The sequence below is a fragment of the Cygnus olor genome, chromosome 14 (assembly GCF_009769625.2).
Source record: "Cygnus olor isolate bCygOlo1 chromosome 14, bCygOlo1.pri.v2, whole genome shotgun sequence".
Classification (NCBI taxonomy): domain Eukaryota; kingdom Metazoa; phylum Chordata; class Aves; order Anseriformes; family Anatidae; genus Cygnus; species Cygnus olor.
Genome location: NC_049182.1, coordinates 1,561,603 through 1,586,273, shown reverse-complemented (window position 1 = coordinate 1,586,273; position 24,671 = coordinate 1,561,603). Strand labels below are relative to the sequence as shown.

The 24,671-nt window shown below is 41.1% G+C and overlaps 4 protein-coding genes and 1 long non-coding RNA gene across 5 annotated transcripts in view; 3 read left to right on the top strand and 2 right to left on the bottom strand.

Moving 5' to 3' along the window:
* The first annotated feature begins 1,114 nt into the window (after positions 1-1,114).
* GDF9 (growth differentiation factor 9) lies at positions 1,115-4,527 on the top strand. Its single transcript, XM_040573681.1, has 2 exons — positions 1,115-1,610; positions 3,138-4,527. The coding sequence occupies exons 1-2, from the start codon at positions 1,181-1,183 to the stop codon at positions 4,088-4,090; spliced, it is 1,383 nt and encodes a 460-aa protein (XP_040429615.1). The 5' UTR covers positions 1,115-1,180; the 3' UTR covers positions 4,091-4,527.
* Positions 4,528-6,814: 2,287 nt separating this feature from the next.
* On the top strand, positions 6,815-8,157 carry LOC121077784 (cytochrome b-c1 complex subunit 8). Its single transcript, XM_040573297.1, has 2 exons — positions 6,815-7,041; positions 7,934-8,157. Exons 1-2 carry the CDS (start codon positions 6,888-6,890, stop codon positions 8,026-8,028), a joined length of 249 nt encoding a protein of 82 aa, XP_040429231.1. The 5' UTR covers positions 6,815-6,887; the 3' UTR covers positions 8,029-8,157.
* A 121-nt stretch (positions 8,158-8,278) lies between these two features.
* LOC121077786 lies at positions 8,279-12,800 on the bottom strand. The gene is made up of 3 exons (XR_005824310.1): positions 12,588-12,800; positions 10,321-10,426; positions 8,279-8,682 (listed from the first exon to the last, which is right to left on the bottom strand). It is a non-coding gene; the product is annotated as an uncharacterized LOC121077786 (long non-coding RNA).
* On the top strand, positions 12,090-14,509 carry LEAP2 (liver enriched antimicrobial peptide 2). Its single transcript, XM_040573296.1, has 3 exons — positions 12,090-12,267; positions 12,686-12,825; positions 13,719-14,509. Exons 1-3 carry the CDS (start codon positions 12,100-12,102, stop codon positions 13,753-13,755), a joined length of 345 nt encoding a protein of 114 aa, XP_040429230.1. The 5' UTR covers positions 12,090-12,099; the 3' UTR covers positions 13,756-14,509.
* Positions 14,510-14,665: 156 nt separating this feature from the next.
* The window catches only part of AFF4 (AF4/FMR2 family member 4), a 35,497-nt gene continuing 25,491 nt past the window's right edge, over positions 14,666-24,671 (bottom strand). Inside the window, 7 exon segments of the mRNA XM_040573298.1 lie at positions 14,666-20,011; positions 20,545-20,765; positions 21,705-21,748; positions 22,274-22,367; positions 23,564-23,635; positions 24,051-24,187; positions 24,334-24,397. Coding sequence (XP_040429232.1) covers positions 19,893-20,011; positions 20,545-20,765; positions 21,705-21,748; positions 22,274-22,367; positions 23,564-23,635; positions 24,051-24,187; positions 24,334-24,397 — 751 coding nt within the window. The 3' untranslated portion in view covers positions 14,666-19,892.

Sequence of the window (24,671 nt, the reverse complement as noted above, 5' to 3'; positions counted from 1 at the left end):
GCAGATCAGCCTGTCTGGTGCAAGCTTACCCAACAGAAGGATATATTTTTAAATGAACAAAAACACTGATCACCTTATCCAAAGCAGTTTAAACATATAGCTGACCTTAGACATGACGGTATCCCCCTCTTATCATAATCAAAACAGCTTTAACAAATCTAACAGAAAAGGTAATATTGTTTCACAGGATAGATTGTTATCTGAATTTACCTTCCACTCCAAACCAAAGAATGCCAGACCGACATTTCTGTCAGTTAATTAAGCATTCTCTGAACAAGTACTCCTTACTTAAGCCTTAAGATGTGAAACTCAGATTACGGGTGACATTTCACTACGTTATTGATAGCGTAGCTCTAAAAACAAATGCCATGAAAACACATTTTCTTATGCATTTTCCTGATTAAATAAAACAAGCCCCATCCCTTTAGTTATGTTCCGTAACAAAAGTTCCCAACGTTCCTGAAGCAACCAGTATTACTCCAGTTAGAGTCTCCTGCAGCACGCTCCACAGACAGCTGGTACCGACTGAAAAAACCACCCTGCTTTTTTGCTTGCCTCAGCTAAGACTGGAGGCGAACGTGTGCTGGAATGAGAGGGAACCTGAGGGTACGACAGCCGCAGTTACGTCTCTCTCAGGTGGATGTTAACATCCACAAAGAAGCAAAATTTGAGAAATACATTAACAGCAAATGAAAACCACTTTCACTCTTTTTTATTACCTTATTATTGCTAATGGCAATAATATTTAGCATTTTAGATATATTTAGCGATGATAATTAGCGTTATTACTGACATTTTCTTAACAGTTAACTCGCAAATATCAAAACTTGTGCAAATAACATGCATTCAGTTAGACTAGCCAATATTAGCTTGTCTCCCCAGCTCCCTCTGGAGGCTGATAAACGAACACTCTTGTATTGCAATTTACCACGTGAAAAAGGTTTACTCGGAGAATAAGGATTTTGCTTACAAAATGCTTTCATGTGCAGCGACTCTAGCCTGAATGCAAACAAGCATGTGGGTTCCGCAGCCAGCTGCAGGTCTTCCTCTTTGGTTTCTAATGAGAAAGAAACCTCCCTCCCATGCCACAGCTGCACCGTATATAAGGGCTCACGCTCATAGACTCTTTTTTTCTTGAATATTTTAGGGGAGGTGTTTTTTGGCTGCAGCCCTAAAAAGTATGGAGGGTACCTGGAGAATTTGTGTTTGTTTCTATTGCTATATTCACTGGCTTTCTTCTAGCATCCAGTGTTCCCCCCGCTCCAGGGACAGTGCAGTATCTGACGGGATCTCTGGGTTATTGGTAGCTCCTGAGGAGGCCACCAGTGAGCTAAATCCATTGTTGAGGCTGCCAAAAGGTGTGAGACGTGGATATGCCCTCCTGCCACCCCTTCTCAAGGTGTTGTCTGACCAGGGACGCCAGAGCTGGGAAAGCGAGGCCCCGAGGCTACAGCCAGACTCCAGAGCCCTCAGGTACATGAAGAGGCTCTATAAGATGTCTGCTACCAAGGAGGGGATCCCCAAGGCCAACAAAAGCCACCTCTATAACACTGTTCGACTTTTCACCCCGTGTTCTGAATGCAAGCACAGCCACAGGGACCTAATGAAAGGTAGGTGTGCAGTGACCTCAATTTCAAAGGTTCAACTGGTTGGGGTTTATTTTGGCATGTTCTATGCTTGCAATATAGCAGAAAAATACCTTACTCCATTAGAGTTGTTGCTATTTTAAGCCTGATGGCTCTTCTCTTAGTCTGTGTAAGTTCTTTGTAAAGAACTCCTTGCCTTGTGCTTTTCCTAGAAAAGAATCATAACCAAATGTGTGAAGAGTAGAACCCCTTGTAAAGCAGGGGCGGGTCTGAAAACTGGGGCGGCTGAGCACATCTGTGACTTAGGATTTTTTTTTTAATGTGGTTTAGTCAGAGCAACAATCCTTGGCCTTTAATTCTACTTACGTGATTGGTGATGAGTTGTCTGAGTTTTCCTGACTTGGATTCCTCCACTTGGAGAGCCAGATAACCTGAAACACAAACATCATGCTCATACACAGTAATGGCACTTTGAGGTTGAGGATTGCTTAAAAAGTATTCACTATAGAAAAATAAATCAATGTTTATGGCTAAAATTTCCTGGCATAGTATAGTCTACTGCTTTAAAAATATATTGTCAATTAACAGTTAATCTCATGATTACATATCCTAAATACAGTAATAATTAAAGTAATAGCCTGAATCTGAACCAACTTCCTACAACTAATTTTAAGGCTGTTATTCAAATTTATTATTTTAGAAAAGTCATTAATATAGACCATATAAGTTTATCAAGATCTACAGAGCCCTCATCTGACTTCTGATTATATAGTCTATTAAAGTTTGAAGATCACTTAATGTATTTACGTGGTCAAAAAAGAATGCTTTCTGACTTACAGAAAAATAGTGGTGAGAAGTAAGAAAAGCAATACATTATGTCCACATCTGGAATGCAGGCCAGAAAATGGTTTTATTAATCTCAAGATGAAATGGAAATTAGAGCAAAAAAATAAAAAAAAATCATGCAAAAAGATAAGAATAGTGTATCTTACAGTATGAGTGAATAAGACAGAAATCTGCATTCAGAATGGCTTGGAAAGTTTCTATTCCATAACAGAAAAGTAAAGTGATAATTTTTAAAATTAGTGTTAGTAAGTTTCTGCCTTGCTATTTATCAGACTTGCTGTCAGCTGCTGGTCAATAATACATGAGTAGCAAGAATACCTGGAGTTAATAATAAAAAGCTTTCAAAGCATTCAACTTAAACTATTTCATTTATGGCTTCTTTTATAATCCAAACTGTCTAGTTCCTCCCTCCCCATATCAACAATGTGAAAAGCCAACTGCTAACATTGCTGTGTACTGCCTTATAACTAACCAAATTTTAACACCTCTTAAAAGCTTGGGGCTTCTTGGCTTTGTTGTTTTCTTAACTTTTAAATCTTAAATTCTTGGCTGAAGCAGAAATTCCATACATTAAAAATATGTTCAGGCATCTAAATTGGTTTCTTCTGCTGCTTAATCACTTCTAATTACCCAGTAGACAAAAGTATTTATGTCTTGGTGGCAAATTAAGATACAGTAACTGCAAAATTTTGTTTCCCTTCTCAGGAGACCTTCACTCAGGGGATTTGCTCTTCAACCTGGATCGTGTTACTGCTCTAGAGCACTTACTCAAGTCTGTCTTGCTCTATTCGTTTGACACATCTGTTCCCACTTCTTCTTCCTTTACATGCATGTGCCATTTGTCTGTTAAGGAGCATGATTTTTCTAGCCAAGTATGTCCCAGTGTTTCTCACACTGTAGCTTTTAGCCTGCACTTTGAAGTTAGAAAACGCAAGTGGGTGGAGATTGACGTGACTTCTTTTCTCCAGCCTCTAATTGCTACTAACAGGAGGAATATTCATATGGCTGTGAACTTCACTTGTCTGATGGGTGATCCACAACACAGCACTGAACAGAACAGTTACATTAATATGGCTCTGGTTCCCCCTTCTCTTCTCCTTTACTTAAATGATACCAGTGAGCAAGCTTATCACAGGTGGAACTCACTTAGACGTAGAAGGAAAAACCCAGTGCGGCCCAGGCAAAGGAACAGTCTGCTGGCTGATATTACAGATGACGAAGGAAGAGAGAATTCGCAAGGTAAAAGGGCCTCTCGACGTCGAAGAGATGAGAATCTGAACGAAGCTCCAGCAACTCCACCTTACAATCTGAGTGAATATTTCAAACAATTTCTGTTTCCTCAAAATGAGTGTGAGCTTCACAGCTTCCGTCTAAGTTTTAGCCAGCTAAAATGGGACAAATGGATAATAGCACCACATAGATACAGCCCTCAGTATTGCAAAGGGGACTGTCCGAGGGTAGTGGGGCACCGTTACGGCTCTCCTGTGCATACGATGGTGCAGAACCTAATATATGAGAAACTGGACTCATCTGTTCCGAAGCCCTCTTGTGTTCCTGCTGAGTACAGCCCACTGAGCGTGCTAACAATAGAGCCCGACGGCTCCATAGTCTACAAAGAATATGAAGATATGATAGCTACGAAGTGCACTTGTCGGTAGTGGGTGAATCCTAATTCATTTTACACTTAGCTTGGGTATTTTGAATTATCAGAATACCTGTAGCATTTGTCTAACAGCTCTTTAAAATTGGTCAGGATTTAGCATGCGATTAGTAGGTGTTTACATAATAGCACTTATTTTTGTAGCCACTCAGCTTTTCTAGAATGTGAAATTAAATGTAAATATCTTTTTATTGGAATAATTTTGCATTTAAAATATGAAAGAGGTTTCAATTACCAGGTGCCTATTTTAAGCTGTTTTGTTATAGATTTAAAAAAAAAAAAAAGGAAATAAATGCCTATCATGCATACAACTTAAGTTCAGTGCCTGCTAGTCTTCCTCTATGTAATGAAATCTTTTGTAATGACATTTCTGACAAGCGTCTACGGAAAGAGGAGAGACTCTAATATTAAAATTACTTTCTCAGTTTTTCGCTCTTATTCCCTAACACATTTTTCTAATTCCCCTAGCAAGAAGACAACTTTTCCTTGCAGTTCTGTTTAAAAAAAAAAGTTATCGGGCTGTTCCTTGCTCTTCTGCTGTCATGCTCTTCAAGCTTTCTCAGCAATGGGTGGTAAGAATTTAAGGAGACATATCTAGTAATTTGTAGAAAAAAATCAAATCACTGAACTATTTGAACACAAACATGCAACAGCTTACACATGTGCTGTTAAAAAAAACCTTGATCTGTTTTTTAGAACAATATACAAGATTGTCATGGTGTTAGGGTATGGAATTCTACTTGTAAAACTACACTGCCACATGCTTCTGAGGTATGTGGAAATGTTCAACACTATCACTTAAAGGCTTTTAGGAGGTTATTAAATTAGTTTGTTTAAATGTTGTTAAATGTTTAATAGTCTGATATGACATGTGAAGATGTAGGGCCATAGCTTCATTTCCTCTCACAATAAGGGTGTAGGTAACAGCACCTTAATTCTGTATGTTTTTAAACAAAATCTTCACCAAGACTAATGTGTTTTCTCCTAGATTTTTCTAGTTACAAGAATTTTGTTCAAAACGCTTGTTTTGGGTTGGGGACCCAAGCTAAGAGAGCTTTAGACGAGGCTCACACAAAAGACAGCTTTGATGGGGATTTTTAACAGAAGGATGTGGTGTAGCACTGTCTTGTGTGGTTTTGTTTTTCTTTGAATCGCTAAGACTAGCCTTTAAAAGGGCTTGCAAATGTATTGATGCATAAAGTCCCTAACTTCCTACTGGACCCTAACATTAGAGCCTGACCTGTGTAGTACCCAAGGGCTTGGGAACTCAGCCTGGCAGAGAAAGGCCTGAACCTGAGGTGCTGTGCGTGACTTCCCAGCGCTGTGACAGGACACGGACAGTGCTTCACCTCCTAGATGTGAACCAGTCGGTGCTGCTGTGGTGCTTCTGTGAGTCTGGAGTACCCTGAAGAGGTGCAACGCTGCCTGGCGAGCAGTCACATAACTTCCACCAGAGGAGGCCTCTGACTGGGGCTGCTACCTAAAAATAGTGCTTGCTTTGGCTCTGATCAGAGGTACGGCTGGAAAACACCAAGAGCTCAAGGCAAAAACCTTGGTGTCAAACAAAATCCCAGCCCAGGTCAACATTATATTTGATTGGCGTAAAAAAGCTTCCCTGCCTAGTGAGCGTTGCTCCCACTAACCCCTTTCAAATCGGGGGAATTCAGCTTCACCAAACAGCTTCTGTATTTAAAACTGTGTCCCTTCACATTATTATTTTGTCTCATTTATAAAATTGTGACAATGTCAGTTAGGGTTTTTTTTTTTTCCACATGGTATTTTTGGGAGGATTCACATCTGTGAGGGGATGCACACTGCTCCCACTAACCCCTTTCAAACTGGGGGAGTTCAGCTTCACCAAACACTTGTGTTTAAAACTGTGTCCCTTCATGTTATTATTTTGTCTCATTTATAAAATTGTGGCAATATCATTTAGCGTTTTTCATTGTGTCAATGTCACTTAGTGTTTCTTTCTCCACATGGCATTTTGGGGAGGATTTACATCTGTGAGGGGATGCGCTCACAGCCTTCACATTATTGTTTTGTCTCATCATTTATAAAATTGCATCAAAGTCACTTAATGTTTTCTATTGTGTCAATGTCACTTAGTGTTTCTTTCTCCACACAGCATTTTGGGGAGCATTTACATCTGTGAGGGGATGTGCTCACAGCCTTCTCGTTATTATTTTGTCTCATTTATAAAATTGCAGAAGTATTTTTTATTTTTATTTTTTTACTATGGCAACATCACCTAGTGTTTTTTGTTGTGGCAACATCATTTAGTGTTTTCCACGTGGCGTTTTGGGGAGGATTTACATCCGTGAGGGGATGCGCACGTGGCCTTCACGTTATTATTTTGCCTCATTTACAAAATCGCGGCAACATCAGTCGTTTTTACTGTGGCAACGTCACTTAGTGCTTTTTACTGTGCCAACACCATTTAGTGTTTATTATTGTTGCAACATCGTTTGGTGTTGATTATTGCCGCAAAGTCATTTGGTGTTTTTTTTACTGTGGCAACGTCACTTCGCGTTTATTACCGTTGCGGTGTCATTTAGGGGGTTTTACTGTGGCAACACCACTTAGCGTTTTTTATCGTGATAACGTCGCTTGTTGGTTTTTGCTGTGACAACGTCGCTTTGCGTTTTGTTTTTTTTTTTTTCCTCCACACGACATTTTGGGGGAGGACGAACGCCCCCGAGGGGGCGCCGCCCGGAAGCGGAAGCGGCATCGGAGATGCCGCTTCCGCTTCCGGGCGGCGCGGCGGCGAAGGCGGTCGCCAAGGTGACACCGCCATGGGCCGGCACTTCGGGAACCTGGCGCGGGTGCGGCACGTCGTCACCTACAGCCTGTCGCCCTTCGAGCAGCGCGCCTTCCCCAACGTCCTCTCGCACGGGCTGCCCAACGTGTGGCGGCGCTTCAGCTCGCAGGTCTTCAAGGTGGTGCCCCGTGAGTACGGGGCTGGGGGAGGCCTGAGGGGGAAGGGGGGGCTGGGGGGGGGGGGGGGGCTGAGGGGGAAGGGGGGGGAAGGGGGGGAAGGGGAGGGGCTGGGGGGGGCTGAGGGGGAAGGGGAGGGGCTGGGGGAGGTGAAGGGGGGGGTCAAGAGGACGGGGGGAGGCTTTAGGGAATGGAGGAGAACAGGGGAGGCTGCAGGGGGAAGGGGAGAGGCTGGGGGGGACGGGGAGAGGCTGGAGGAGGTGAAGGGGGGGTCAAGGGGACTGGGGGAGGCTGGGGGGGGAATGGGAGGGACGGGGGGAGGCTTTAGGGAATGGGGGGGGAATGGGGGAGAACGGGGGAGACTGCAGGGGGAAGGGGGGAGGCTGGGGGGGTGGATCAAGGGGACTGGGGGAGGCTGGGGGGGAATGGGAGGGAATGGGGGAGGTCGGGGGAAGCTTTAGGGACGGGGGGGGGGAATGGGGGAGGCTGAGGGGGACCAAGGGAAATGGGGGAGGCTGGGAGGGAAGGGGAGGGGCTGGGGGCGAAGGGGAGAGGCTGGGGTAGGCTCGGGGGATCAAGGGGACTGGGAGAGGCTGGAGGGGAACGGGAGAGGCGCGGGGAGGCTGAGGGGGACCAGGGGAACTGGGGAGGCTGGGGGGAAATGGGGGGGACTGGAGGAGGCTGGGGGGAATGGGAAGGGTTGGGGGATGTGAAAGGGGAAATGGGGAGGTCAAGGGGGACTGGGGAAGGATGGGGAGAACGGGAAGGGTTTGTGCCGGGGGCACTGGGGAAGGATGGGGGAACAGGGAGGGTTTGTACCAGTTGTCGTTGTGAGCCAGCCTGGTGCGGCTTTGTCCCCCCCCTCCTCGCCGTGCGGCTTCTCAGCACTCTCCTCTCTTTGCAGCCTTCGTGGGCGCCTACCTCCTGTACTCCTGGGGCATGCAGGAGTTCGAGAGGCTGAAGAGGAAGAACCCTGCTGACTACGAGAACGACAAGTAGCCAGAGCCACGAGGAGACGTTAGCGGCGATGTTAGTGCACCGTGTTATCAGCATCCTGTTGCTAAGCGTGTTCATGTGATTAGGATGACGGGGAGATAGTGTTGTCTAATAAACTTTAACTCTGTCTCATGACTTTGTGTGAAGTCCATGGCTTTAAATGTTGAGGTGAGTCGCATGAAATGGCTCTCTGGTTCACTCTGTACAGAGGGATGATCAGATTAAACTACTCTATGCTCAAACTATTTTACTTTTTATTTTACTTTTTTTTGTCTTCTTATTTCCAGCCTCTTTGCCTCCTGTTTCTTTGAAACACTCCTCAGTCTAGTTAATGTAGCAAGGGCTGTCCTCAGCTAGCGGTGGTTAGAAGTAACAGCTCGGGGGTAAGCTCATTGATCCCTTTATCTTTCCCTCACCAGCCACTTTTTCCTCTTGAAATAGAATATATTCCAGCCTTGATACGCGTGAAAAAACAAACAGCCCATCTGGTATTGCCCAAAACTGCATGAGCTGGCCGATGGCTCGGAGCTGAACGTGGACTCTGCCCCACATACACCTACCTGGTTATCGTAGCTATTAGCGTTAATCAGATGATAAACTGCAATTCTGATGTCTGGTTAGTGTTAACAGGCCGAATTAGAAGCTTCTTCTTGGGAACTACAAGGAGAAAAAAAAGATTATTTTGACACCTGAGGGTGATCTCAGGAGCTTCATTGCTACTGTTCGCTTTTAAATCTGTGCCTAAGAAATTCACCCTGTAGCTCCAAGTACGACACGCTTTGCTCTCCAAAGTCCAGGCCATTTGGCTCAGTTCTTTATCTTTTTTTTCCCCTTAGTCTTGAGCTGATTGTCTCAAGCTCACGCTCCAAGCAAAGTAACTCATTTATCTCCCTGTTGCGCTAGTCCCGTAGCTGGTACTGAGCATTTATCTTATCTGCAGAGGGAGAGTGACGTTTTCCTGGGGTAGTTGCTTTGCGGCCTCAGGGCTGAGCCGTCTGGAAGACAAAGATGCTCAGTTTCACTTCAGGAAGCTGGGGGTATGCAAATGGTGTAGTCAAATGCTTTATGGTTTTGTACTCGAGCACGGTCAGAGGCTGGCCTAGCCAGGAGCAGCGTAAGTGCTCCCATTGCACCACAAGCTTTCTGTGCTCCAGTCTACGTTTTGGTTCACCGGTACTTTGTTGGTTCACCGGTACTTTGTAGGCAGCTTAAGCAAGACGGGAGCATTGAACTGGCGACAACAACTGGGAGGTGGCAAAGAGGGCCAGGGGCAGGCTTTGCTCAGAACTCTCATTTGCATCCTACTTACCCCAAAGAGCAAGGGCAGCCGCTCTGAAGCCTCAATAACAGGACACGTAGGCCTGGTACAGCCGTAGCTTCAGTAAGTACCTGCTCAATCCCTTTCCTCTCAGGAACTCTAGAGGGTGAGCAGCTCCTCACAGCCTCTGCGATGAGGTCTCTGCCCCCGTTCACAGACAGCTGAACTATGGCCTAGCCAGCTGCCAGCCTACTGTAAACACCGGGGCACGTTCAGCCGCTGCCGCCGAGTTTACCCACGGCGCTGCAGCCCCGCGAGCACCACCGCCAGTCCCCAGCTGCCCGCCGGCCCCTGCCGCAACGCCAGCAGGACGGGGGCTGCCCGCGGCCTGCTCCCACGGCTGGCAGCGCCTGTCGCAACCCCCCCGAGCTGGCCTCGGCCCTGGGGCTCCAGCGCCAGCCCCGAGCTGCCCCCGGGTCTGGCCCGCGGGGCAGGGACGCAGAACCCGGCGTTTCCGCACGCTGCCAGCAGCGATGGCTCCTGCCCGCTGCGTGGCATTGGGGCGTTGGGCTGGGGGTGTTTCAGCGTCCGAACGCTGTGTTTGAAAGTTTCTCAATCTCTCTCGTTTCTGTTCTCCCTTTGCTAAACGTTCAAGGGGGCTGTGGCTTCCTCCTGGCAAATAGGAGACAGGGGGCTACCATCTTAATCATCTAATTTATTTCTATTGTCCCTTTACTAAATGTTAGAAGTGGCAACACAGCAACGTTCTGTAACATTCTGGTGTTTAAACCAGCATTTTTGCTGTGGCTTCTGACTAGCCAGCAGTAGACAAGTGGACTGCACTGGATTTGCATACATGGAAACAAGCAGTCCGATTTTTTTTTCTTTTCTTGCACAGAATAAACAGATTGCTGCTTCAAAGGGATGTGCAACTACGAGCTGACACTGTTAGTAACCTAGGACGCACAACAGTTTTGACGTATCATCACAAAGTACTAATCTTAGCTAGCCAAAAAAGCTGAGGAACAATGACTTACTGAGGACACGGCTGTCAGAGCTGAGCTGTCATTTCACATCCTGTGCTCCAAATACGCAGTCAAGACTACCACCGTGGCTTTTCTTGTCTCTGTTCTACTACAGTGCCTAGTGGAGACAGCAGAAATTAGAACTCACATACGTGTAAGGAAAGGACTTAATGGGAAAAACATTTGAGAAATTCACAGCCAGATGTAAGAGAAACATTCAAGTTCTGCTATTTGATCTGTAATTATTTACTGTCTCATTTCTTTCCCTATGTGAAACCAAGGAAGGTGAAATGAAGAAGGGTTTTGACTCTTTCCCACGAGGAAGCGAGACAAACAGGGGAAGAGTAAGGAACTCCAGGAAAGGAACAAATCTTCCAATAATAGCTTGCAGGTGATATGCTGCAAAGGGGTTTTATTTAATCCCAGTGAAATTTGGGCTAAGGGGTAAATCATCCGTAGGCAGGAACCTGACAACATGGCAGGCATTATCTTAATCTCAGGAACTTGCCTTCCACGCTGGCACTTATACTTCCATATTAAGCAATCACAGAAAATGTAGTCTATTGCATCCATATTTAGATTTATAATTTAGCTAAAACAACTAATTATTTTATACGCTATCTTCCTACTTGAAGTAACTTCCAAAACAGAGTGCCTCTCCAAGCCTCCACGCAGTGCTTGCCATGGCTAAACTGGTACTGTTGCTCTGCAGTCTCATAACTCATTTCCTTGACAGATACAGAACATGTGGACAGATTTGGGAGCCAGATGCATAAAATATCAGACGAGGAGGAGGAGGAGTACTGGCAAGGTGCATCGACAGAGTAGTGATCTTAGAAACACTTCTCCCTCTTCCCAGTGGGAGACCAAGTGGGAGAAGTGTGTGTCTGAACGGAGACTTTGGGCAAGATGAAAGGTAACGCATTGTCCTTTTGAAACATTTCCTCCGGGCTGCTGCAATCTCTTCTCATTGCACCACAGAGAAGTGCAAGAGTGCTCTTAGCTCTAATCTGCCTGTCCACATCAGTGGGAGCTGCTGTTGGCGCCTTCTAGAAGACTACTCACGAGTTACACTGTAAGACACAGAGGCAGACTACAGCAGAGATGGCTCTTCTAAAGAAACCGTGGTCTTGCTACGTGGAGCAACTCAACTCCAGAAAGTCCTTACAGCCATCTCTTCTGCTTTTAGGGTTAGCTATCTAGATCAGCTTTAACTGCAGACTGGGATCCTTGAAAGAAGAGGTCTAAGATTTATCAGGAATGACATCATTTTTACAATCCAAAACCCATATGGAAAGTACCACATCCACATTTTAAGCACGACGTTCAGGAAAAGAAAGGTTAGAAGTAACTTGCTTATGATTCTTTCATGTACCAAGAACGAGAAGCAGAACCAAAAGTACGATTTGCTGCTCCAAATAAACTCAGTAGGACAATACTTACCTGCCAGCTGGCAAACTCAGAGCTGCACATACTGTGAATGTCAGAGAAGTTAAATAAGGTTGTTATAAGGCTTTTGATCTTTACCACGCTACTTTGGGCCACCCACCCTTTTGCTTGCAAGTGCAGGATGGAGTTCTGGTAACGTGTTAGATAGGTTTTAAAAAAGGAACAGTTGGCAAACCTGGTAAGCTGACCAGACAAAGTACAAGTGGAAGGAGAGTAAATCATTAGCTAGATAGACAGGCCTTGAACCAGATCGCTTCAGGAGATGCTAACTTTGTAATTCCCTCTTGCTCTGAAATGAACTTTGTTCCTGTAATGACTGACAGCTGATGCAATGATAAGAGAATGAAGTCTATAAAAATCTGGCTGAAGCTTGGCAAGTTCTATTCAGGGCTCTTCCAACCTCCTCCGCCCACAGCTGCTCCTCCAGCCGAAGCAGCAGCCCATACTGTGAAGATGCACTGTTTGAAAGTCATGGCAATCTTCTTATTCTGCTCACTGCTGCTCAGCCAGGTAAGTAGAGAGAACTATTTAAAATGCTAGCTCAAACAGCCAGGCAGTGAACGAAAGTGTTAGGAGCTACACGAATAACACTAACTGCCAGAGTCAGAAGTAAGAGTAGAGCTCTTTTAGCAGACTCAACATCCTGAAGAAGTAACTAACTGCTTAAAGTGAAAACTGGGTTACTCTGAGATGTAATTTAGCAAATAATTCTGCCTTCCCTCTCAAGACAATTAAAAATGTTGATTTTTATGATTATTTCTTTAGGGTTAGGATATAAGCAATTGTACTTTAACAGATCGATCTATGATTTGAAAACAAGATTTGCAGACCTTCACTTAAAATTTATATGATTGACCACAGCATCAAAATGACCAACTGCCTACAGCTGCTGCGTGCTCCTGACAGCTGTGCCACGACTCTGTTTCAGATGCACTGTGCTTCCTTGCACCAGCCACAGCCTCACCTAAAAAGACAAAGGCGGATGACACCTTTCTGGAGAGGAGTCTCACTGAGACCCATTGGAGCCTCCTGCAGGGATAATAGCGAATGCATTACAATGCTATGCAGGTAACTAACCCTAATCAATATTAAGGCTCAGGAATACATGGTATTATACTATGTAGAGGAAGTTCCCACTTATTCTCACTCAAGATATGGAATTAATTCTGTGCATAAAAAAAAAAAGATAGGAGGGATATGGATGAAGCAATAGATTTAGACCTTTTTTGTAAGCAGTACAAACAGAACAGAGTCCAAATGCCCTTGATGACAAGCCTTTGTAGTTTCATTGCAACCCAGAATAACCATCTTTTCAAAAAAAAAAAAAAAAAGGACAACCAACCATAGAATCCTGGACAGCTTCTAGGTAACCACTTAGAGGCCTTAAATCTTAATCCATCTTTTTAAAGTGATTACCATTTCAGTGATTACTTAAGCTCATCATTTAAAAGCTAAAATACTAAAGCAAACATAAGTTAACCAACTACATGTAAAAAGTGATTAGTTAAAACTACTACCTAGTGACTGAAAGCTGATTTTGTGTGGCACTTACTGTACTTACACCAGAAAGCAAATGGAAAATGGGTAGAATAGATCCATCTTCTACACACAGATACTATAGGAAATGACAGCCGGGTTCCTATTCTGCATGCATCTGAAATGCATCATTTGGTTCTAGTGATTACCGTGGATGAACTATAACAGCAGCTACAGGAAGATAAATAGACAGGAAGGCATTTTTGTTGTGTATAATTTCTACACTAGAGCCTGGCCATATAGCCCTGGGTAATACGTACTTCGGAGTTACCATGCAAAGCAAAGAACATAAGATGAATCGAGACAAACCGAGTCACGTTAAGATGAATACAAGCACTGTCGTAATAGCTGAGCACTGCTAAGGACAGACAGACCTGTTGGAGCCCTACGCAGCTGTCAGTGCCTGATGATGGTTTGTTTTCCAGGAAAAACCGCTGTTTCCTTAGATCGGCCTCCGAGTGACCTGTCGTAACGAAGAACACCCATCACTGTTACTGCTAACAATGCTCCGCTCTACTTGTGAAATATTTATTGACCGTTCAAAAGCTACGACAGTGAATCAGCAACAAGTATATTCGACATTTCTGCCATAAGAACTGGTAAAAGGACTTCAAAGAGCTGGAGAGCATTCAGTAACCAAGGCTGTACCTCTGCAGCATACGCCTGAGGATGACTCTCTGGCCAAGCTCAATAAAAGGACCCTGCATCTCATGTTTTTGTTTTGTTTTTTATAACTGTTAATATATATTTTTTTAAGGTGTGGATTAAAAGTTTATATTCAGTAAACAACCTGGGTTTTTCCTTGTATGCTGTGAGCAAAGTGTATGCTGAGTGCACATCAGGCATTTCAAGTAGGAGTGCTTATTTCAGACTGGACTTTAGACATTTATCCTTCAACCTGGCAAGTGCTTAAAGTAGATCACGCTTCCATCTCATTTCAGTCTCAACAGCTGAACTCTTATCAGTACTTCAAATAAAGGCCTGTCGGAAAGAGGGAGCAAACAAACTGATAATAATACTGCTAGCAGATTCAATACGCCAAATATATCTGGTGATAACTGGAAAATGTATTTACTTTTAATTACTTCTAATCAAAACTGCCTAAGTAAAGTCCTAAACTGACCTCTTCCACTGAAGGATCTTCTTATTTCAAAATAAATTTATCCAAATCAGATCCATCTTAACTCAGAGGGCTGAGAGAAACAAAGCCACTTTTGATTAGACAAATATCAACAGGTCTGGGACACACAAATACTGAATGTCATTTTCCTTTGTTACACAGAGAGCATTAAAACAAAGACGAAAACTGCTTCAAAATGCAATACTGGGGAGGAGACAGCCTGTTCAACAGACACGAACACAGTGTTTATGAAGTTTAATACAGAAAATCTATTTGATATTTATTAAACTTAGTTTCTCCAGTTACAGTTTTGCATTGTACAAAGCATTTTAATGACACAGTAGTTAAAAAGATCTTTACAAATTGAAATGTGATACCCTTTTCTCCAAATATTTTAATTGCCATAAATTTGTTTAAAAATACACATTAAACGCATGTTTCAGACACTAAACTTTCTATAATCTCAATACCACAAAATACATAGAATATACTATACAGATGTGGAAAAAATCTAGTTAGTATATAATACTTTGCTCACCATTAACAGCTTTATTACGTGAAATGCACATACTGACTTAGAAATCCTAATTTTGAGCCCCAAAGTACCCTTTGAAATTTCAAATGTATTGCAACAAATAAAATCACAGTTTGTTTTTTTTTAGGTTTTGGTTGAAAGACAGATGCCTAAATATTTTGATAGAAACAAAATGTAACACATGGACTTGTCATGTACAAAGCATAAAACAGAGACATCCCATTAGTTACTAACAGTACCTTTCTGTATGATTAATAAGGGCTTCATTTATAAGTGACAGCTTAAAAGTTACCTTCCCCCTCCCACGAACCCTCCCCCAAAAGAAAACCCTTCTTCACCAAATAATAATTTCAAATAAGATAAAGGATTTTTAATAAATATATAAGCACTTTATCCTCCATATACAAAATTTCTTAAAACAATTTAAAAGGGGGACCAGATACAAATGTCAGGAACTGTGCTTGCAAAAGTCATGCCTGGTCCTTAGAGTTGAGTGTTCAGATGTATAATGCCAGTGCAGCCGACACCAACCGCTGCAGAAGTACTGTGCACCCGACTACATCAATTCCTAGGGTTGCATATAAAAACTGAAGACAGGGAACACTGCATTCCGATTTGCCTGTATCAGCTCCGTTAGCAAACGTGGAGAGTTACGACAGGAACGGATACATTTCCATTAAGTTTCCAGATGAAATTAAAACAGGTAAGCGTTTCCATAAAGATAGCCTATATAAATTCTATGCTGTAACGCAGCATTTCAAATTGCTCAGTATAGTGTATTCGAGTGAAACTCAGCTGAGACTGGCAGAGAGCAAAGAGCTAGTGCTGTCTCCAAGGCTGCTCCAGCAAAGACCAGAGCTCCTATCGAGGCAGGAATTCACTCACTGCACAGCAAACCCTTCCCTCTCCGCCCCCCCGCCCCCAACACTGCTGTTTTCAAATGGCATCAGAGACCAATTCCTTGGAAAGTAATGGAGTTAGACAGAGATCATGATTCCCTGATTGACTGGGTTTACCCAACTTTCATACTTAGCACATTTGCCTCCTGGAATAGGTCTGTATTTGTCTGAGTTGGCTACGAAAAGCTTTGGCTACTCTTTATACTTAAAAGGTATCTTTACTTTGCTGCTTGGAAACATACAGTTTTCCATAATACTGATTCCTTAGATGGAGTAATTTAAACCCTGACCGAAATACTCGTCAGACATCTAATAATTTGGAAGTTGCTTACTCCCCAATGGGTAATTCAAACTTGACTTGCTCAGGCCCTTAATATAAACACTGCAGTGACAGTAAATATCTGTTAGGTAAGTGAAATATTAAATACAGCAAAGGTAGTCTCTCTTTCCAATAGTTTCCCATTTTGGAAAATTACATAATTATCTGCTACGGCTTTATTTTACTTGCCCCAGGCAAGCACAACAGTATTTCCATGAAGTACTGACTCTCTGTATGTTGGGGCCATTCGTAAATACATTTCAGGGCTTTTTTTTTTTTTTTTTTTTGTTATCACAGCAATCAAGCCTCAGCAATCTAAAGGAATATACATTGCACTCCTGTATAATATGCAAGATTTATCACCAGTAAGATGGTGATTCATCACTCAATAAATAATATATCAATATAGTCAGTTGCACCATAATCTAAAAACAAGTATAACATATACTTTGGACAGACTGAGTTCATATATATATACATATATATTAAAAGACACATACAATACAAATTGCATACTGCCATCAAAAGCCAAGAAGAGCCATCCATATGCTCTGCTTTATGGCTAATAGTTTCAAATCAAAATAAAAGTATCGGGCTGTTTTACTCTGGTGTCCTAAAGATTTGTTTATAAATATAAATGGTTGCACCTTATCACCTAGGAACCTGCAAGTTTCACAGCAAATTCAAATAATATTGATATCTGAGCAAGCCTAGTCTGATTAAGCCATTTTTAAGATTCACCAACTGGGACCGCGTTCAGTAAGGGAATTAAAATTACAGCGCTGATATGTATTTAATATACAATCGTCTAGGGAATCATTTAGGAAGCCAGGAGTTAGGGATTCCCTCATTAGTCAATAGTGCGACTTGCCTTAGTGCTGAAGTGACATGCATTTCCACCGCTGTTGTGTAAAGGTTAAAAAAAAAAGATTTAGATTGTTAACCTGCATTTTGACAGAGGGATGGAAGCTTGTTAAGTATTTGCATTTTTTTTGGCTATGAAATCTGATAAGTACCTAACTTCTCTCTTTGAAACAACGGTAAATCCCAAAATAGATATGCTTTTGGAAGTGTGAAATTTAAGTTTCTCTGCTTGAAATAGCCACAGATGAGTAAGGCATTTCTTTTCAATGAACAAGACCACTGCATATCTCCCAGACAGACAGAAATCTGGGACAGCACTCTTGGAGGGTATTTCCCTGTGAAGTACACTGTTTAGGTGGGACACTTTCAACCAGTTCAGGTCCACATTTTGACACAATGTAAAAAGTCTTCTGGTCATTTGAAGACAATTCTTTAAGATTCACCGATCTAGGGATAAGCGATACATTTTTACAGACCAATTGCACGTGACACCGAAAGGTATTTGTGGGACTCTAGTAAAAGAAAAAAAATCCCAGAGATGAGACCATTCCTGCTGACAGTCATGGTAACTGTGCACAAAAGAGCAAGCCAAAAAACAGCCATGCTGGCTAGCGCAGCACTACACAAAAAAATAAACTATGAATGCAACTTCTAAGAAGGTATTTTTTATATAGCGTCAAAAGTGTGCTAGGCACTTTAGAGTATTAAAGGAAAAAATAGTTGACAGTGTCCCATTAACCAGGATGCAGAGTCTGAGGGTACAGAGTTCTGTCTCTAACAGCAAACACTAAAAGAAATGTGATCTTGCACAGTGATTCAATACAAAGGATGCTCCAACAGACCTGAACAGGAAATTCGGCTATAATTGAACAAGTCACAGGTCCGTTACCCACGTATCGGTTTGTATGTAGCAAAGCTCTTCTGGAAGTACAAAACACGCTGGAACGCAAAGGAAGCTCTACGAATATGCAGCTACCTTTTAGTAGGTTACTAATTTGCAAAACTCCTAAACTCTTAAAGCCCATAGGACATACTGCAGTACTAAGTAGCGTAGAATTCTATTCCTTCCGTCGAGGTTGCCATGAGTTTGGCACTTAACTACAGCTACACAAAAATTTAGTGCAATAATTTTCCTGAACATGCACGTTCATATCTGGTACAGAATAAAGGGTTAAATGGGAGATAAAACAAAGCAGCATTCCGCAATCTCACTCTAAAGTATTCAGAGTTTGACTCTTTAAAAGGAGACCACTGCGATGAGAAGTCAGTTTGTGTGACAGACGCTAGTTTTAAAAAGGAAATGGAATTTTACCAAAGTACTGCAGAAGACCACTGCATACAGTATACCTGGTCCTGCTGTAAAACATCTTGTAAACAGTTCATAAAATCTTCATCTAAAAGTAAGGCATAAGGCACACCAGACATGTTAGGGGCACTAAGCAATACTGAAAGCAGTAGCATTTTAAACCTTTTACTCAGACAAGCACCTTGCGTGGAAAGGTACTTTGGTTTGCACGTTTTGAGAGCAGTCAGCTGCAACTCCACGAACCATTTCTGTTGCACCAAATCGCTTCTCTCAAGTGAATATTCTGCTCCATCAAACACATCAAGCATTAATGGGACCTTCATTAACATGGGGTAAATACAAGTTTCAAATCCATTCTGCATCAAAGCAGTTAGACAGCTTCCCTGTAATAGCAGGCGTGCTCCCCACCCCACAATGGCTGTTGCACTGTCATGCTGTAGTGTCCATTAACCATCAGACCCTAAAAGGAAAAAATGGACCTCCATTTCTACTTACGATTCCTGGTTTCTCAGTCAATGGAAAAGATGCAAACGACGGTTCTGGTAGGAATTTAACTACCGTTGGTTTGGTTTTTTTTAAACCACAAAGTTCGCTGATTTTGAATGTGTCAAAAAATGACAAGCAAGGAAACAAAACTTATTTTAAATGAAGAGATACAAAAAAGCACAAGATTGTCCATTTCAGAAACCTTTCCTGTATGCATCGCACCTATCTGACTGAAGTTCATTCCTACACCATTACTTTGATATCACATCGAATACAAATTACTGTAATGTTTTGTGATTTGTTATAGTGTTAATCAATGTTTGAAACTGCCTTGAAAGCAACCCAAGTCAGATCCAGCTAAATATTTTCCATATAAATTTCTTTAAAATTCATTTAAACGAAGTATCTTAATATGTAGAAGAATATCTGGAACTTTTCTATTTAGTACAAATTCTGCAATAATAAATCTCTAGCTGTCATTTATTAGTTGACTCATAGGCATTAGGCATGAAAAGTATGGTGTTCCTACACGTTAGAACCTATCAATCCTACTTCCTTTTACAGGCTCTACCACCACAAGACATTACAGAGTAACAAAGCTCACAAAGTCCTTAAATAAAGTGTCTATGTTTAATTTCTGCTAAGTACTTGAAAGGGTAAATTTAGGGAAGAAACAGCTAAAAATTGCCCAAAATCAGGCTTTTCAAAATTAAAATTAAAAAATTAAAATAAATAGGATTTAAACTGACTTATGTATTATGACTGGAATTCCAATGATCCAATCTATCCATGATAGATTAGCAAAAGTACACCTTTATATTTTGCAAATTTTAAAATATTTAAATAACTTAAAACGGGAATACTGAAGAAGTCCATTAACCAGATAATTTGGGGTTAAAACACAAAACACAAATGAGGATGGGAGACATTTCAAAGCATTCCTTGCTCTTAGTGTCAACTAAGCAATGTGTTATGGCAGTCTTCCTTATTGACATGACACAGTGTTGTGGAGATAAATCAGAGGCAGCGAGAAAAATGTGTTCTATTTTCCATTCCTTCAGTTCAAAATATCACTTGGCATCCAGGCGCAACCAATGTAGTCCCTGACGGGTATAACGCACTAGGTCTGTCATGATGCTTGAATTAAAAACCAGAGGGCCCATGACTTTATCCAGTTCAGCAAAGAACTCTAAAACAACAGAAATGCAAGTTAAATTAGGCACAATCTTTCATGTTGGCTGGTGTACTGGAAATACTGCATCACCAAAAAAAAAAAATCTTTTCAACACAAATCTTTCAGATTAAGGCAGGAGAAATGAAAGATGGCTGAATGTTGGAAGAATAAAAATAAAAGATCTTTTCTAGTCAATTTCTTTACTCTTTCCCATAAGACTAGTTGATGAGAATAATTATATTATGGTTAAATGGTTGCAAAACTTTTTTTGGTCTTTTCCCTCAAACATGTATATTTACTCAAGACAAGAATTTCAGAGAAGGAAGTGCACCAAGTTCCTCTTCCTACAGCGAACAACTTATGGGAAAATCAGGATTTGTTTATTTAAAACAGCCAGTAGGAAACATTACATCACCAGCACCACCTGACAACCAAGACAACCAGCCTAGGAAATCACCATAATCAAAGGCATCGCTTTCTGTCTTTCTTTTGCAGAAGACCCAGCTAAGCATCCTGTGAGGTTACAACCTGCCTGTGACGAGCCTTACCTTTCTGTTCTTTAGACAGCTGTTCGGCTTGGTCCCATATTTCAGTGGCATAGAGGAAGTTGGATGTAACTTGGACATAGCTGGCTGCCATCTGATGGATCCTCTGGGGGATCGTCACCGAAGATCCGCTCCCTGAAGGGTTGGCTGCCCCAGAAGAGTAATTTCCTGAATTCCCTGGAGACAGCTTTGGAGAGACTGGAGACGGCATACCAACAGGCTTGCTGCTTATCCAAAGAGAAATATTAAATTGTAAAATGCATGCATGTGTACTTCAGGCTTGTCATGCTGTAAGAATAATGTTCTAAGACCTCTTCCTACACCTCAGAATGTGGGATGCTAAAACACCCCCACTTCACACATCAAGAAGTCAGGGTTTGCCCTGCAACAGATGAAATGCACGGGCTGGTAAAATACCAAGGCTCCTCCAGCACCTGTGTTTCAGCTTAATATCCAAAACCAATCCTCACCATCTTTTAATTAAAGTCTTAAACTCATTGTTTAAATAAATTGAACCTTAAATAATAATAAAAATAAAACTACATGGTTAATTATACTGCCATACTACTACATTTTCAAATAACATGATGCAGATCTGAAAAGTTCCCCTAAAATTCTGGGATTTTTAATTTTGAGAGAGTAATCTATAAAAGGTTGGTTGTTAAGTTTTAAAGAATAAAAATAAATTGCTATACTATGGAACAGACAACCCTGAAAGTACTCGTAGCCATCTGGGCTTGCAGCAGTAATAAAGCTATTGTTTTGAGGGAAAAAGCGTTATATAAAACAACAAATTCACTAAGACAAGCACTTTGTATGTTAATGACCCACTACTTTTTTTTTTATTATTATTTTTCACCCCCAACAAGGAACTGCCTAAGTTTCGGTACAGCAATATCACAAGCAGCAGTTTTCCAAACCCTTTATCAGAATAAAATTATCTATTACAATTAGAATTATCAATGAAATATTGTTAGAATGATCTATGATAATTATGTGAACAACAGAATCGAAAACTAGACCTTAGAACAATCAGGAATTGGCTAGAAAACAACTAATGCTCTTTAGAGTGAAAAGCTACTCTTTGAGTACCTCAGGCGCACAGTTTATGTAGAAAACTAGCTATGCATTGGGAAATACTGGTACCAACTTTTATTACTTACCTTCCCATACCGGGTGATGGTGCTTGAGAATTGTTATAGGAATTCTGTTGGGGGAAAATAAATGTGTCCTGATTTATGTTTATACTTTAATCACATTTTATCTGCTCAATCAGTCATTTTTAAACAAGTTAGTTCTTACAGCTTTTCTTTTAAGCAATAATCAAAATCCTGAATAATATCAAGCAAAGTACTCTCAAATGTGGTAAAAATATCCCTTTTACTGATGACTAAGACAAAAATCAGTGAAGACAAAGTGAGGTTTCAGCTTTGTTACACCTGCAGAAAGAAAAATCTTTTAAAATTCTCTTTGAAGCCTACTAAACTTATTAAAGACAAAAGCTACATCAAATTATTAATAGATACCTATCACGTTAGGACCAGTGGGTTGATGACATTATAGTCATGCTGAATCTCCCCAGCTTTAAGCTACTCAGCTCAAATATACTTTCAGTTCTAAATAGAGCGTACTGGAAGTTTGCACACAGCAGTCTGTAAACTGGATAGAGGAATTTTTAGTGATGTAGAACTTTAATTTGATTAAAAATGAAAAAAAATACTTATGCAATTACCTTCAGATGTTCAGTCAGAGTCTTAGAATATTTCAATGCACTTTCCTTTTTCAGTTTGAAAAGCCTTAGGTATAGCAGAGATTGGCACCGAAGACTAACCAAAGACAGAACAGCAAAACGTTTACAATTAAAGCCAAGTTTATCACATCTCAGTGAAGTTCAAAAATCTAGCAGCTGTGTTTTTAAAACCTTTCTCTCCTAACTCTGAAAAGCTAATTGTCAAGTCTTAAGTAGCAAAAATCCAAACCCACTTTTAACTTCTTAAGGAAGTGAAAGCCACAGCTTTCTGCCTTGAGCGGAAATTATAGTTTTCCATGATTTTGCTGATATAACTGATCTCCAGTTCTGAGCTCAGGAGACAACACTAAATTACTTGCTAGATAAGAGTTTCATTTGATTTTTTGCTCATGTCATGACATACTGAGTCTAGTGTATTCTGCTCTAGCCTCCCCTTTCTTTTCCACCTGATACTGGTTGGTTCTGCTCCACTGCTTGCTGCAGCCATTTCACTGGTCCAGAAGGCAAACGACAATTCTTCAGTCATTCTAAATTTTGACTTATCACTGGGTGAATACATAGGAAGCACCCTCATCCTTTCTGCTATTACTCCTTTCAAATCCAGTCAAACACCTTAGTTTCAAGTTTATCTTTGCAAAAAAGGCACAAATCAGAGCTACAAATTCTTTCAAATGAATAAGCAGTGCATGTTGATAATCCCGTCTTACAAAAAAATAAAACAAACCAGAAAACTGTTCGTTTGTTAATGCAACAACGGTGTTTTCTGAAGCACTTAAGTCACTGAACAGCCCCCTATCAGCTGGATACACATTAAACTCAACAGCAATCCATTATTTTTGAGTATTGCAATTTACAAAGCGAAGATGGAGAGGTCAATTCATCGACAGTAATTTTACCAAAACATTAAGGAGGATAAAAGTTCAAAAGATCTCTCCACCATTTCTAGCCGCATAACAACTTTGTTGCATCATTGCTGCTATACACATCCCATCAATGAAATCATGTTCTAAAATAAAAGCACTAACTGACAATTTTAAGGAAGTCAGACAGAGCCGGAGAAAGATTCAATAATTTAATTAATAGTCTGAAAACCAGAGAGCCTCTCTGCCCAAATTTACAGTAATCAGATATATAGCATTAATCTTTCTGCACAGTCAAATGGAAAACTCATATTTTGTTCAAAACCACCTGAGAACTCCGTGTAATGCAGTATTTCATGAAGACTGCACTTGAAATAATCAGTGTGTTGTATTAAGTTCAGAACGCACATACCAAAGCACTGCTAGCCTTTTATCTGCAGCTGTAGCATCTGGTGCCAAGTAATTCTTCAGTTTCATAGTGTACCTACAAACAAAGTATCAACAAGTAAACAATCCATCAAGTAAACAACAAAATAAAGTATTTACTATCATTTATCCATCACCAAAGTTCCTATCAATTTCTAATTTCAACCGTGTTCACCATTTCAGTTACTTCCCCCAGACCCTAAACAAAACATGACTACATAATAATTGAAAAAATTTTGCTTTTCTTGTATTACGTATTGTTGAGAGACATCAAGAACCTTGGAACAAAGGATCTCAACATTCATGAAAACACTAAGACCCAGCAACTGGAACAAAGTGGTAAGTGATCTGGTTTTACTGGAGAATAAGAGATTTCAAAAGTCGGTGGAAAAACCTTCCTGAAACCTAGAAGCTCTGATTTCCAGACCTCTTTCCCACCCACTTGACTTTTGTGTATCCTCTACATTGCTTACTTGATTAATTCCACAGTTTCTGAATACATAGGGAACGGGGACTTGGATTCCTGAGCATTTTTCTCCAATGCATTCCCACACTCAATGAACGACACTACGGCATCTAGGTAGTACACAGCCTTCTCGAACCTGTCAGACTGAGGAGATGGAAAAAAATTTAAAGACAAAAATCAAGAGGATACACCAGAAAGTCCCAGTACAGACATGGAGCAACCCGGCAAAAGCAGTAAACAAAAGCCAGTATAATGTGCAAACACTGGAGAAATACTGCAGATTTACTTACCAGTGCATCTGCATTATGTTTTAACTTCTTTGCTTCCTGTAAATAGTGATCAGCCGAGTAAGTCCTACAATAGAAGAGATAAACTTATGGACTCAGCACCATCCACAATGCATTTCCTTTTATGATCAAAGTTTCTTAATGTTGACTTTTTTTTTTTTCTAACTCAAGTTACAGGAGCTGAAACTGTTTCAAAAATACTTGTAATAGTTATACTGTATGATTATTTACAGTATGATAAAACTGTTAAAAATAGTTAAATTAAGTTCTCTCGTTTCAGGTAATTTGAAACAGTATTTTGAGCAAGATGTTTAGTACACGGGATTGCATTTGATAACCAA